The 15194-nt window shown below is 43.5% G+C and overlaps 1 protein-coding gene across 1 annotated transcript; it reads left to right on the top strand.

Annotated features, from left to right (window-relative positions):
* The first annotated feature begins 520 nt into the window (after positions 1-520).
* Positions 521-12827, top strand: EIF2S2 (eukaryotic translation initiation factor 2 subunit beta). Its single transcript, XM_063350072.1, has 9 exons — positions 521-696; positions 5401-5581; positions 6492-6595; positions 7659-7794; positions 8118-8218; positions 8663-8811; positions 9723-9779; positions 10346-10431; positions 11178-12827. Exons 1-9 carry the CDS (start codon positions 682-684, stop codon positions 11351-11353), a joined length of 1005 nt encoding a protein of 334 aa, XP_063206142.1. The 5' UTR covers positions 521-681; the 3' UTR covers positions 11354-12827.
* The last annotated feature ends 2367 nt before the right edge of the window (positions 12828-15194 follow it).

Here is a 15194-nt window from a genome sequence, read left to right as displayed (position 1 = left end):
ACAGAATTTCTTCTTAATATATCATCTAAATCTCCCTCTTTCGGTTTAAAACCGTTCCCCCTCGTCCTGTCACTCCCTTCCCTGATGAGCCCCCTCAGGGACTGGAAGGCCGCTCCTTTTCCCTTCGTGCTTTTGTGTGCAATAAAACTGGAAAGGAATGCTACTCTTCCTGGGCCAAATAAACCCCTGGAAAAGGCGCCCTGGGAACACCAAGGACACCCTCAGGGCACACAGCCCTGACTTCGCGGCGGTCCTGCCTCCGTCGCCGTCCGACCTCCCTCCTCCTCGCACCAGCAAGAACGGCCGCGCCCCGACCCCTCCGCAGCCCCTTCCACAGGCGAACGAGCCCGGACGGAGGAGCCTGTAGGAGCCGCCTGGGGATGCCGAGGGGGAGACAAGCTCCGCCCGTTGGACGCCAAGACGGGTGACAGCCCCGATTACTCCAGCGGCGAGGAAAGCCCGCCTCACGGCCGCTCGCTCGCTCGCGGCGCAGGCGCAGCTCCGGAAACGACATCTCCCGCCAGGCGCCGCGGAGGCCGCGCAGGCGCGGGGGGAGCGCGGCGCTCGGGGGAGGGGAGCGCTGATGCAAGAGGCGAGCGCGGCGGCTGCGGGTAACGGCTGACCGCGTCCCTCCGCTCCGCTCCGCCCGCCTCCCGCACCGCTCCGCACCCGGCCGCAGCCATGTCGGGCGACGAGGTGAGACCCGCCGGCCGCCCCCCTCGGGGGAGGCGGGCCCGAGGCCTAGAGCCGCGGCGGCCGCCGCCATGTGGGCGAGCGGGCCTGAGGCCTGCGCCAGGCAGCGAGCGCGGCCTCCTTCCGCCCGCAGGCAGGGCCGGCGCCTCGCTGCTCGGGCGGTGCGGGGGCCCCGGCCGCTGCCCCGCTCGCCGCTGTCCCTGAGCCGGGGGGGGGCCGCGGGCGCCTCCCGGTGCGGTGGGCGGAGGCCGGGCCAGGTCGGGGGCTGGCGCCTTCCCCCGGAGCCTTCTCGGCCTCTGCGCGCCGCGGAGCCCCGCCTGGCCCGCGGCTGCGGGCTGGCTCCGCGTGTCGTGGGAAGGCCTAACGCCGGCCCGAAGCCCCCCGTGTGCTGCTGGCGCCCGCCGCTGGCCGGGGGAGGGCCCGGGGGGAAAGCAGATCTTCCTGCCGTGTTTCTTGCTCTTCTAACGATACGTAGCGTTTAGTCAGTTTGCTTAGCGCACTGGCTTTATGGAGCTTTAATATCTTGTCCTTTAACCCTGGGACCTAAATAGCTACATCTTAAAAAATGATCACTTCGTTTTTTCCGGCTCCGATGGTGTTTGCTTAGGCACACTTCAGGGAAGCAGATACATCTGTTTCCCAGAAATTTTTCGTGTTGTATGTACCATATGTCGGCACCTTTACTGCCCTCATTTCGGTTGCTCTCATGGGGAAAAGGAAAGGTGTAGGAGGCTGTGAGCACCCTGACGGACGACTGTGTGTCCTGTGGGAAACTGCACTGGCTGAGTCCACGAGATGGCTGCTTTTGGTCTTGTATATTTTTCCTGGCGTTGTTTAAAATACCTGTGTGGCTTGTTTCCTTCTGAGCAAAGTGATCACTCTAGCCTTGGAGACAGGCAAGTCATTATTTGTCCTACATAATAAAGGAGAACTAGTGTAATTACTAATTATTTTAATGGTAACTGAGACTGACTTACTCAGCTCCTTTAACATCTAGAATGAGTGTACTGCGTTTTTACACTTAATTATGTCCCTGCAACTGCAGTTCTAATGTCTAGATTGTACTCTGGTTCCAGAAATCAGGACCCAGGAATCCTTGCATCAGATGCTTTCTGTCTCAGGTGATCATAGCACCATAGAGCAGTTCATCTGGAGTTTTCTGTTTTGTATTCAGCTTAAGTGTCAGTAAAATTATTTTTCTTGCATAACGCAAGAGATTGTTCTGGCAGTGAGGTGATATTGGGAATATCTAGTATAGTAAAGTTACATCTCTGGATTGCTTTATGTGGCTGACTGACAGAGAATAAAAATGGTAGCAGATATCACAGTTGAACTGTCGCTGCTGGAGCTTCTGGCTAGCGTGTGCGTGAGAGCGCGTGAGCGCACACGCCTTCCAGAACTTGTATATCTTACTGTTAGGAGCAAAATAGTTTGTTACCGATGTTAAGTTGGTGAAACTTTTTAAAGCCAGTGATCCTATAAAGATGAGGAGGGTGAAGACACATGAAGACAAATTCGCACCTTAAACTGGTATAGATGTTACAAAGCTTTGTTTTGTAACTGTAGCTTAAAATTTTCAGAGCTGTGTACAGAATGAAACTCCCTGGTAGAAACGTTTGTTGTCCAGTGTGAAACTCTGTGTCCAGAGTGCTGCCCAGAAGTGACACAGCAGAAGCAACACAGGCCCTATTTGCAAGGGGAAGTAGTCCATTAACATATATTTGCTTTATTAAAAATCCTACTATATATATAATCCTACTAGATATCTAAAAGCTCCTCTGGCCCTGTAGTTTTATGAAGCTCCAGAAAATGATATTAGAGGATGCTGTGTTTTGAGCAGCCAGCGGGTTTAGGTGCAGGTTGGTCTTCATAATTTTGCACGCCATTGTAGACATCAGCTCAGTGTAGTGTAAGGATACCTGAACTAACTTTATCAGCGCAGAGTTGCTGTCTGCTTTGTAGACATGCCTGTGTTTATTCAGACTAACGAAACGGGATTTATTTGTGACCTCTGTTAGAATCCGCAGCATTCGCCACTGTCGCAGCAGTTTAGAGTAATACTGGCTTCTGTCTTGAGAGTTGGCGTTCAGACTACGAATCTCTGCTGCCTCTTTTTCCCCACCTCTATTCTTTCATTTTCTCTCTTTCTGTAAGTCAGGATTGTGACTGCGTAGGCATTTGAAATACGGAGTAGATAGATAGAGCTGGATGTGAGAAAGAACTGTGTGGTCTACAGAAGAGAAAACCTCATATGGGAATTTGGCTCTGAGAGCAGAAAAGGGATGGAAATTTATAACCATTTCTACACAGAAAAGCACAGGGTTTGGTGTATTTGGGCTGGGGCCTGCAGTTCCTTCTGTAGAGGGCCTGCAACTTGGTAAGAGTTTTTCAGCACTTAAGTGGTGCCATAAGGCTTCAACTAATCAAACATACTGAATAGAGAAAAGGAAGTAAGATTTCTAAAATATCTAGTTCAGAAATGCAAAACACAGAATAGCCTGGTTATCAGGCTCGTTAGTTTATATCCTGATTTGTTAAAGCATGTGTGACTGAAGACTCCTGCTTAGTTTTCATTGAAGCCCTTGATGAACAAAATATTTCAGGCATAGACCTCCTTCTCCAGTTGCGGAACTCCTACATTAGTTTCCTGAGAGCAGTTAGCATGTTATAACTAGGCCTTAGGTTTGCAGAAGCTTGGCTTGACCTGACAGGATGGAGGGGACCTTCAGAGCAGTACAAGGCCAGCTGCCTAGTTTTAATGCTGAAAAAAAAGAAAAAGGAAAGCTCCTGCGTCCTTGTTTGTTAACTTCAGTTTAGTGTGGTACTACTGAAGATGCATTCGGTCTCTTGTGTCTGTACAACATATGCTTTATGGTGGGTGAAGATGAAAGATGTCTCTCCCCCCGCCAAAAGCGAAGAGTGATTTGGTACAGGTGGGTTGGTTCCTTCTCAGAAATTAATACACCCGATTTAAGCATAATTTTCTATTTGCTTAATCATGGGAGAAGATAGAAAACTCTTCAGATTCTTGCAAAGCTCCTTTATTGAAATGAGTCATGATCTCGAAAATGGTGTTCGTGTGCTTGTTCCCAAAGCTGTGGACTCTTGCCGGTGCAGGCAGATTTCCTTCTGTTTCAGCAGACGGGAGGTTCCAAGAGGAAGCCAGCAGACAGTGTAACCGGTTGTGCACATTCTTTGATTACTGTGCGTTACAAGAGCATGATTCATACATGTGTCTGTCGAAGCATTAGAGGGAGGCCCTCTGACGCAACTTTTCTCAAAATTGTTCTAGCGCAGTGTGTGCAACTAAAGACACGCTTCAGCAGTTTGAAAGCCTCAAGCTTCAGTGTCCCGTATGTGTGGACGTTTTCGTGATGCTGTGCTTCGGACACCCATGTGTGCGGTTTACTGCCTTTCAGTAGAGCCTTTATGAAACATACAAGTTCCAGAAAATTGGAGGGGTATCGCAAGAATATCACATGTAGGAGAATAAGAAGTGTGAGGAAAAGATTGCTTTGTTGGGGGGAAACCACCAAACTTGCAGGGTATAACAAAACAAGAAGTTGGAGAACTGCTCCTTTGGTGAAGTGGTGGTATTTTCATGAGTGAGGGTATTCATGATGTGGAATTTTAACTATCTGTTAAATAGAACACTTCAATTATTCGGTAAGAAAGACTGGAGAGGCTCATTAAGTGTCTGAAGTTGTTTGATGTATTAAATATATAGTATGGTGTGAAAATATGGCTGGATGTAGGTAACAAGACTGACCTATTAGCTATGATGTCAAACTTGCATCTTAAGTGAAAAAAGTAAGAAACATTCCCACGTTGGAAAACTGAAGAGCTCGTGTGTTAAATACCTCAGGTCTGCAGATGATGAATAGGTTAAAAGTGAGTCTTGGGGTTAGTGCCTTCTTCCCAGTCAGACTAGGTGAACTAAGCTGCTTTGCTGGCTAAAGAACTCATTAACCGCTTTTAATCACTTGGTCTCTGAAGTTCAGTTTCCCACCTGTGAGGGAAAAGGACGAGACCTTTGCTACTTCCTAGTGTTGAGAGCCGATACAGGTCTTGCTGTATCACCAGCCCCTTCCAGGTTTCTCCCTAGTCCAGAGCATTCTTGTCAAGAGAGTTGTTGGTAAATCTTGCCTTTTAATAAATCTGGAAATTAAGGTGTCTCACAAGTGGAAGTACAAAGTGTAACTGACACAATCAGGCTCTGTGGGATAGGTGTGCATGAATTTTTTTTCTGATGCTGAGTGTGGTTCAGTGATTGCTTTGCATAGTCTTACTTCAAAATTTGAGTCCGTAATGATAATAAAACGGCGAAGTAGCCAGTAACTAGTCTGTCAAAGAATTGCAGCTTTAATACGTTTTCAGATGAACTACTACATAGATGGCAGGAAACTTGTACTGTCACAGCGATCGTAGCAGAAGCTCTACACTGTCAATTGGTCTTCTCTTGTAGTTGGTCACATCAGTTATTCCCTGGGACAAGATCTGTGTCGTTTTTAAAGAAGCCTGTGTAATCACTGTGTTGAGTCAGATGACTTGTATTACATTGTTACAGATCTAGAAAAATCCCTAGTTGAGATTGAAGCCAAGGAACAGTTTGGGTAACTGAAGGAAGAGGGAGAGAAGCTTAAAGGTGTTATAAATATTAAATGGTAGGAGGTTATTATGCTGCTAAGGAACTCTTGACTTTTACAGATGATTTTCGATCCCACTATGAGCAAGAAGAAGAAGAAAAAGAAGAAGCCCTTTATGTTGGATGAGGAAGGAGGGGATACACAAGTGGAAGAGACTCAGCAATCGGAAACAAAAGAAGTTGAACCAGAGCCAACAGAAGACAAAGATGTTGAAGCAGACGAAGAAGACAGCAGGAAGAAAGGTAAAGTGAATCCGCGTAGAGGATCTCAGAGGTAGTCCTGTATTTTGAGATTACAAGCCCCATTTCAAGAATTTGGCCTCACAGTGTATAATGCTGTGGCCTGGGTTTGTTTAGAGGCTTGTGAGTAATACTCTGCTGCCTGTTTGGAGAGTGTATTTCCCTCCTGCCTGAAATCACGTCCCCAGACATCCAGCAAACTACCAGTGGTTTATGTAAATGCCGCTTTCCTGACGCGGGGTCTATTGTGTGAGACAATGAAAAGAGAATCCCTGAAATAGTTAGCATAAAGTTCTACGTCCTCCATGTGCAGTTGCAATAATTACACAATTATGGCTGTGTTTCATTTGAACAACTAAGCACGTGTGATAACAGAAATACGGTTAAAAGGGTTTCTAGTTTTTGGACAACCGTGTGATAACTAGAGTGTTCTTCAGAATCTTTCAGGAAATAAGGTTGTGATTGGGTATATAACCTTGCTTTTTAAATTGAGGCCAATGTCATTTCAAGATGACCTGATTCAGGGAATGCTGTTAACTTAAAACCAGTTTGTTGATAAAATTGGCTCCTGCAGAAACTATATACAGAAACTATACCTTCCTACTATAGTTTTCCTGTTTTTCAAGCATATCTACTATAATGACAAAAGTTGCTAGTGTCTTTTGTACAGCAGAAAGAAAAATTAAGCGTTTAAAAAATAAGAAAATGCAAACGCGGAAACTGTAAAATAGTACAGAGCTATGTGGGGTTAGAGGGGAATAACCTCTTCAAAGCCTGAAGGGTATCTGTAGGGACTGCAGATCATTGCTTATGTCTTCCTGTAATGTTTTGAACATTTGGATGTAAAATAGAAACCTTACTGTCTAAACGGTTTCTACAGTTATACTTTTTTTGGCAATCCTTTGGTTTTTAGACGCAACAGATGACCTGGATGATTTAAACTTCTTCAATCAAAAGAAAAAGAAGAAAAAAACAAAAAAGATATTTGATATAGATGAAGCAGAAGAAGGTGTAAAGGTTTGTTTATGTAACTAGGCCATCTTGGCTATGGCTGAAAACTTTCTTGCTTTCATTTTCTGGGGATTGGCAGTGCAGGAATTGTTCCGAGTCTGTCATCGTGTCTTAGTGCAGTTAATAATGAAACACTCACTGTGAAAGACACTTTCACTTTGTCTTTCATGTATAGTAGGTTCTGCTGAACATGTTGCTCCTGCAGGGCTTTTTGCCCAGAAGTGAAAAAATCAAACTGATCTGCACAGTGAGCAAGTAGTTCTGTAATGTGTAGGAAGGGTTGACTAGCATCAAGGTTAATTGTCTTTTGGGATAAGAGAAGTAAGTGGATGTCAGAAGCCACGCATAGAATAGCCCTCTACAGGCCAGCCCTTCAAATAAAAGATGTATATCTGCTAAGAAAGCTGTTTTACTCCGGTGTTTTCTTTAGAAATGATTGGCTGCTGTTCTTTATTCCAGAAAGTGTGTGAGATATTTCTACTCTTCTCAAGTTTTATTCCAAGTTGTGTTTTTATATCGCGTGTTGGTGTAACTGGCAAGCCCAGACAGCACGAGGACAGAGAAACGTTATGTTACTTGTAAACCTCTTCTTCAGATTCTGCCTTTTGGGAAAGAAAATGTCCTTCTGATCTGCCCCAGACAGGCGAAATGCTTGCTCTGTGTTCTCTATATGTGCAGAATTGTGTTAACAAATCGGACTGCCTGCAGGTAGCACAGGTTGTGCTTTACCTTTACCTTAAAACTTTGCCTTACCTTGTTGTCGGGCATGTAGGGTGTTTTGTTCCCTTACGCCCCAAATCGCTGATGCTTTTAGGCAAGTATCGCGTGACCTTGTGCCTGAGCAGCCAGAACTTAGACCGGAAGATAAAAATCTGGCCCTGCTTCATGGTAGTAGTGCAGTGCTCTCTTCAACATACTTTAGTTCGGTTCTTATCTGTTATGTTTCAGGTTTGTGGTGGATATTACTAGTATTCATCTAGTATAGTGTGCTACTAGTATTATTTCTCTTGCTGTGTAATGGAGTTTTGTGTTAAGTACTGTAAACTATAGTTTTATTATTTCTCTGCAGGACTTAAAAATTGAAGGAGATGTGCCGGAGGCAGTAGAACCTGAAGATGACCTTGATATCATGCTGGGCAATAAAAAGAAGAAAAAGAAGAATGTGAAGTTCCCAGATGAAGATGAGATGATGGAGAAGGACGAAGGTAAAAGTATAACCTAGCTCAATGAGGTGTTGAAAGTGAAATGTAGTCCATGTTGTAGGTGAATAAGTTCTGTTCAAGTGCCTTTTTTGTTTCTAAACTCACTTTGTTACCTTTACGACTATATTATTTGTCAGAAAAAGATTCTGTAAAAGCACTGTATAAATTTGCTCTAAGTGCTGACGTCCCTTGTACACAGACAAACGGAGAAGAGTTGTCTCCACACATTATTGGAATCTTCTTTGATATACCTTTTTGGAATGGAGTAAGCATGAGGTTAAAGAATGTTTCTGTTCTTAATGAATCCCAAACAACTTTCTTTGCAGCTTTTGAGGATGAAGATAGCAAAAAAGATGATGGAATTTCTTTTAGCCTTCAGTCAGGGCCTGCGTGGGCAGGCTCAGAAAGGGACTACACATATGATGAGGTAATGTTCAAAAGACTTTTAAAAAATACTTTCCGTGTGGATGCGCATCAGTAGAGCGGGGCCTTATGCTCGTATGTCCTATTTCTAACTGAAAATTGAAGGACTTGAGTCAAAAGCTCATGAACAGAAAAATAACAAAGCACATCTTCTACCACAGTTAATTTTCATATAGAGTAATATTAGTGATATTTAGAACACTTCTGCAAACGGTACTGAGGTACTTGTAGGTTATGAAGTATACCCTCGGGGAAACAGCTTTTATATTTTGCATTTATCAGAACTTTTTTTTTTTAAAGTATGTTTTCAAAAGCATATGGAGAAATGTTAATGGGCAAAGATGGTCTAATATTCACTGTGAACGCTGTTTCAAGTTTTTTTAGAAGTGATGTGCTTCATTTGAGAAATGCAAGATATTCATGTTGATGAGAATCCCTTTTTTTGCAGTTGCTCAATAGAGTATTTAACATCATGCGAGAAAAGAACCCAGATATGGTAGCTGGAGAAAAACGAAAATTTGTCATGAAGCCTCCGCAGGTTGTAAGAGTAGGGACCAAGAAAACATCTTTTGTCAACTTTACAGATATCTGCAAATTGTAAGTTTCCTCTTTAGATGTCCCAGGAACGGCAGATAAATGCACTTTTCTGTGCTGTTGGGTCGAATGCATGTTTTCTGGCGAAAGGCTATGTCAAACCAGAAGTAACGTGAAAGCTATTTCAGTCGTACTGCTATTTCAGTCCTCTATGTTTCTCCGTGAGAAGATGATTTATGAAGAAAATTTATTGAGATAATTTCTTATTTTATTCTTAAATTATGAAAATGGTAGACTTGCTACGTGGGTCTCATGGACTGAAACTAAAACTGTTGCCTTCGTGAGTGCACTGGCTTCTATCAAGTCTGCAGTTGGGTCACCAGTGATATTTATTAGCAAGTCTTGGTCGGGGGGTAGGGAAAGTCCTTTCTAATTTGAGGTGACTACAGATACTATTTTCTTGGTAAATGGTATGAGGTTCGGTAATTTTTTTCCACTGTTTTTGCAGTGCTTTCTATGTATTTATTATTTCTTGTGAAGGCAGTTCTGTTCTTTGTGGGAACGCGTATCTGATTTGTTTCATAAGTGTGCCAGAAAATAATGCTTACGAAGTCATACAGAGAATCTGGGTAGTATACTAAAGTGAATTTTTAACGGTAGGTAAGTAACACTTTTTTCAGGGAATGGTGGGGGGATGGGAAAATAAGAATGGAGAATCTCAAATAGAAAACTTGGTTTGATAGTTAGTCTAATTGTGAGTTTGATTTGCAGGGGGATGCTGGGTTTTTTTGTGTGGGCTGTTCAGGTTTCTCCTGTCCTCAGTCGTTTGTCTGCCTGTGCTCTTTGGTGCAGACCATCTGGCACTGCTCCCTTTTAAACTTCGTAACTTAAGATTGTTTTAGCCTGCCAGTCCTGTATGAATATCAGATTTCTCTGAAGCGGGGAGGTTAAACATATTCTTACTTTATTTTTAGATTACATCGTCAGCCAAAACATCTTCTGGCATTTTTGTTGGCGGAATTGGGTACGAGGTAAGGCTACTGGGCTATGTACGTGCTTATGCACGTAGGAAGCAATGGCAACGTAGTTGACATTGTCTAATCAAAAATAAAATTATTGGGTTTAGGTCTTGTGCTTGAACATCAGGCTTTTCTTCCCTGCCCGTAGATGCTGTGCTGGGTGATTGAGAGATACCATCTTAGGGAAAAGAAAATTTAAAACATTCATCTTCCTGTATCGGAATGGCTAGAAGGAGGATCTTATTAGTGGTATTACACCTTACAAGGGAGTTGTCTTGGTCACTTCTGTGAGATAAGCAGGTGTTCATTCTCAATTCTGTAAAGTTCTGCTGATTGGGTAGCTTAACTATGAGGCTGCTCCCTGCTGGCGTTTGCTTTTGCTGCAGTGAGGGTTGTGCTTGGGCAAAACTTCCTGTAGGTTTTCAGGTGCCTTCAGAATTTTGCGGTTTTTTTTCCACAAAGTAATTCTGGCTTACTCTATCTTGAAGAATACGTTGTTATTTTGCTTCGTGTTCTTGGCTTGTTTTAATGCTTGACGTCTTCTGCAAATCAAATAATTAATTTTTCTTTTAAATTAGTGGCTCAATAGATGGTAACAACCAACTTGTAATCAAAGGAAGATTCCAGCAAAAACAGATAGAAAACGTCTTGAGAAGATATATCAGTAAGTATAACTCCCTTTTCCACGACAGACTTCTCTCACCCCTTTTGATGACCAGTGGCCGATGTACGGCCCCCATGTGTGTGCACGCTGTGGAGGTTATGTGCCCAGAAGCTACAACTCTGCTGCGGTTTTATAACGGAATAATGCAAGTACAGGAGGTTCTACCGTGGTTATAATAAACACATAGATCATACTCTGTCCTGGCACTAAAACATACCAAGGGAAACAGGAAGAGCATTTGAGAATTGCTTGGTTTCATCTGACTTTCATTTTTTGGCTTTGAGGACCATGGAAAATAGCAGTAATTGCTAATTTTAAACTCTGTTGTACATGTTAATTAAGAAATACAGCGTGCGTGCTGCTGGTCAAAGGGCTTGCAGATTATATGTAACAAAAAATACTGCTTTAATGTGAATGTGCAAGAGTTGCTGACATCTGGGAATGCTGTTTCAGCAGAGGAAGTTGTGGAACGCCAGTGGGAAGTCTTAACTGGTCGTTGCTATTTTTAAAATGCCAGGGTCAATGCATAACGTACCATATGAAACCTAGTCTTTATTAACCTGGGAACTGGGGGGAATTTTTAGGTTGCCTCAACCTCTGTGATTTTCCCGGTAAGCCACTTCTGAGTCGGTAGATACGTTTGAACAGCCTTTTGAGACAACTGTTAAATTGAAGGCTGAAGAAGTGGTGACTTGCCCACTGATAATGCATTCTCTTTTAACTGCGACTTAATTCCTTTTCTGCAGAGGAGTATGTCACCTGTCATACGTGTCGGTCACCAGACACAATCCTACAGAAGGACACCAGATTATATTTCTTGCAGTGCGAGACCTGCCACTCTCGCTGCTCGGTCGCCAGCATCAAAACTGGTTTCCAGGCTGTCACAGGCAAGAGAGCACAGCTCCGTGCCAAAGCTAACTAGTTTGCTAATCAACACTGGATTTTGCAAAGTGTTCTGGGGAGATATGACTGGACAGGTTTACAATCGGAATGGATTTACCATTGTGTTAAAACAAGATTGTAAAAACTACAAGAAATTTGGCTTTTGATTGATTGGTCTGTGAAATCCTTGCAAGGTGCAGATCCTCAAGCTGTTCACATACATTTGCTCATTGAATATATTTTACCAACTGTAAGGAACGTGATGGGAAAGGAGGTGCTTTTTAATCCGTTCAGACTTCTGTAAAACACAAGATAAATTAAAGATACTATAACAGTGAGTGTCTTTTGATTTGGATTTTTCCTTCAGTTTCCTCTTAAACAGTTCATGGGAATGGTTGGCCTGTTGTTCTGCAGATCATGTCACTGAACTATGTCCAAGACCCAGAATAAAGTTTAAGATAAAGGTTATTTTGCTTTTACATAACAAGTTTATTTTTAGTTAGGCTATCATTAAACAGAGAAACCGGTCACAGAGTCACAGGGATGATCCACCAACGTGAGAACCGCTCGTGCTTTTATAGCCACATTTATATGGGAATGCATTTTGCACAGAAAGTGACATCAGGACATGTTGATGCTGCTTAATTAGGCAGAATGTAGCTCTGAGATAGTTGAGACACCGTATTGATGCCGAATCTTAACATAGAATTGATCAACTGTACTGTAAGCTTTCATAGTGTCATAATACTAAATTTTGCAATTTGTACTAGAGAAGTGTTTATATTTCTTAAGTCCTGCGCTCTTCACCACTTTAAAAAGACTAACTAAATGCAGCAAAAAAAAAAAAAAAAATATATAGGTGACATCATTCTACGATGGCTGCGACACTGTCTTACATAAATCTTGAACTTACAGAAGATACTGCCAAGTAGTTTGAGTTCCACATTAACACATTATGCTTCTTGATCGTAACGTGCACTTCTCTCCGCCGGCAGTCGGTATCGGTCATCTCTAGGGGACACGCATAGGGCTGTCCTGACGAGTTTTTCTAGGGCTGTAGAAATTTTGTTACAGCTGCCAAGTACAAAGATGCAAACGGGGAGGGAAGTCCCTCTTGAGTACTGTTAAGGGGGGACAATTTTCATTTAATTGCCAAAATGGCACAAGGGTCAGGATAAGGTGTAGTAACTCAGGACCCCGGGCACCCATCCCTGCAGGTAAGCGGAGTAGCCTCCTCCCCAGGGAAACAGTGATCGTTCTGAGTGCAGTTCATCAAGTCGCAGAAACTGAAGGGTTTCTACTAAGTTTTAATCTTTGTATGTATGTTAATACAGAACACGGTCTCGCTGGGAAGTCACTTACTTGCTATTTGAAAACTTGACAGCACTGTAAGGCAAAAATCAAGGTTTTATGGTTGGTTTCTTAAAAGCATTTTGAATTTCAAGTGAGCTATAACAAATGTTGGATGTATCTGTAAGTGAATAAAGCCAGGATCAGTGCCTCTTGTAACATGATCGTTGTATTCTTGTTTTTTCTCTAGCAAATAGGCATTCTCCTGTTGGAAGTCAAACTTTTTGGAGAAGTGCTAGTTGCCGTTTTGTTTCAGTGACTTCTTGTTGGGACATACTGAAAGAGCAGAAGAAAATGCTGCTTTCTGTTTTTAAATGCTTACTTTTTCCCCGGTTAAATACCTTTAACATACTTTAAAAAAAATACAGTATGGCCTTGAGCTGGTGCTGTATGTTAGTGCATTAAATACAAAGTCTGACTTCGGTATGTTTGGATCAAAAAGATCAAGTTGTTAAAGAAATAATTGTTCAAACCAATCATCCATGAGCTCTCCTGGCTCACATAGAATGATTCGGGTTGGAAGGGACCTTAAAGATCATCCAGTCCCAGCCCCCCTGCCCTGGGCAGGGATATAGCTGTATTTTGAGCGTGTGCATGAAATCTTGAAGACATTGGTTTCGATGACTAATATTTGAGTGAGACGTTTTGAGCTGTAAACTCTGATTTACCTGTGGAATAACTTCACTGATGCATAAAGTGTCTTCTGTTTCTAGGAGCAGATATTAGTTGATTTTTTTTTTATTATTATTCTTTTTTTTTAAGAACAAGCACCTTCTTCCAGTGCACATTCAAAAAGGAGTATAGTCTACCACAAGTGTTGTAGGAGCATGAACCTCTTTCTGCTTGTAAGGCTGATGTAAGTTTGGAGCGCAGTCACATTCAGAGGCAAAAAAAGGAAGAGTTTTGTACCTAGATGAGTGCAAGCAGCCTAAGGATGGAGTTCTTAACGGAATAAGGTGGTAGCCTTGTTTGCCTTGGGTCTGCACGCAGGCATGTGTTTGGAGGCAGACGGAGCTCTGTTTCTGCCTGCCTTTTTCTCCGTGAGCTGAAAACTGGCTGTATGATGCTGATGGAGATGTGGGAACTGGATTTTTTTTTTTTTTTAGGTAGTGAAAAGGCGGCGGAGCAGAATGGGATCCCTGTTTGAAGGGGCTGGGGAGGAGCCTGGGGGCTAACAAAGAGCCCAGTGATGCAGCCGGGTGGCTCCTCTCCACAGCTCTGGCCATGCCCGGAGATCTCTTATGTCTTACCCAAGTAATTTAAGCTGTTGCAGGGCTGTTCCTTTCCTGCGGTGAAGATAAAACACATCTTTCAGCCCAGACCATGCAAAAGAAAATGTGAGCCTTGTCACTGGAGGTCCTAGGAGAACTGCGCAGGAGTTGTGTCGCTGTCAGTCAGCCTGAAACTTACTGATGGCCTTAGAAGAAGAATGATCTCTTTATAACTTACTGCGGCCAGGTAAATGCTTTTAGCTCCATTGTGTAGTTGGGGGGTTGGAACTCAAAGGGTTGCACGACCGTGCTCAGATCACCAAAGTAACTGCTGAAAGGCAAACGATCTAGTTCCCCATCGGCACAGATGCGGCGGGATCAGCTGCCGTAGTGCTGCTGTGGGTCTGTTCTGCTGAAATAACTTTACTGTTGTGAGGACAAGTGAAATTAAACTCTCTTCGTGGAAGCTTCTGGCCAGAGGAAGGATTTAATCAAAGCAGTTGTATTTTTACAACCAGAAATAGTGCAAAGGAGAGGCGTTTATAAGAAGTTTCCATTGATAGCGTGGGATTTGTGGTTAGGGCTGTGCGTGGGTCACCGTGTGCTGTGTCCTCCAGATGGACACCACAGCCTGAAATCCCTGGCTTGTGTCAGCTGTGGGCCACTTGACAGGGCCACTTGGTCACCTAAGACTGTAAGCCAGGAGAAGAAAATGCAGACTTTCAAAGCCGCTGCTGAAAACAGGAGACGTTTTGTCACGAATTGCATGGGATGTTCTGTTGTAGTCAGGCGAAAGCGCGTATGATGGTGTCTAGTGGAGGAGGTACAGAAATAGCAACAGCAGGAAAGCTCTGGAAGTCAAGAGAATGTGAAGCTGAGTGTGATGCTGACAGCTAAGACTCTTTAGAACTTAGCTGCTAATCTTTTAAATAACATTTCTCCAGCTTCTTCTGCCCCTCTGCTTGTTTTTTTCCCTAGAGGTTCATTCCAGACTACCTGAGTATCCAAGCAAGTGAGAGGCCAAGCTTTGGGAAGGAACTGAAGGCAGATGTTTAAGAGAAAACGGTAGCTGCACAAGAATTACCAGTTCAGCTTCAGCCTGTAGGGACCCCAAACTGCAAAGCCACGCCAGCTTCCAAAATAATTGCTTGCTCTTTCTATTTTTAAATTGGTTTTGCCGTAGCAAAGGTTGGTCCCATGTAGCAGAATATAATTTTCTGTAGCTTTCCGTTTGACAAGTGGTTACCCTCATGGTATGGGGGGTTTGCCCCCTGGCTGCTCCAGCGCAAGCTCTTCCCTGGGAAACCTGTTCTTGGCCCC

The sequence above is a fragment of the Chroicocephalus ridibundus genome, chromosome 12 (assembly GCF_963924245.1).
Source record: "Chroicocephalus ridibundus chromosome 12, bChrRid1.1, whole genome shotgun sequence".
Classification (NCBI taxonomy): domain Eukaryota; kingdom Metazoa; phylum Chordata; class Aves; order Charadriiformes; family Laridae; genus Chroicocephalus; species Chroicocephalus ridibundus.
The sequence above is the reverse complement of the archived record's forward strand: the minus strand, read 5'-3'. Positions and strand labels throughout refer to the sequence as shown.

Excerpts from the sequence above, each read along its gene's own strand:
- EIF2S2 (XM_063350072.1), top strand. Across the intron at positions 5,582-6,491 it reads AGAAGACAGCAGGAAGAAAG|ACGCAACAGATGACCTGGAT; the intron begins GTAAAGTGAATC and ends TTTGGTTTTTAG. Across the intron at positions 9,780-10,345 it reads TTGGCGGAATTGGGTACGAG|TGGCTCAATAGATGGTAACA; the intron begins GTAAGGCTACTG and ends CTTTTAAATTAG.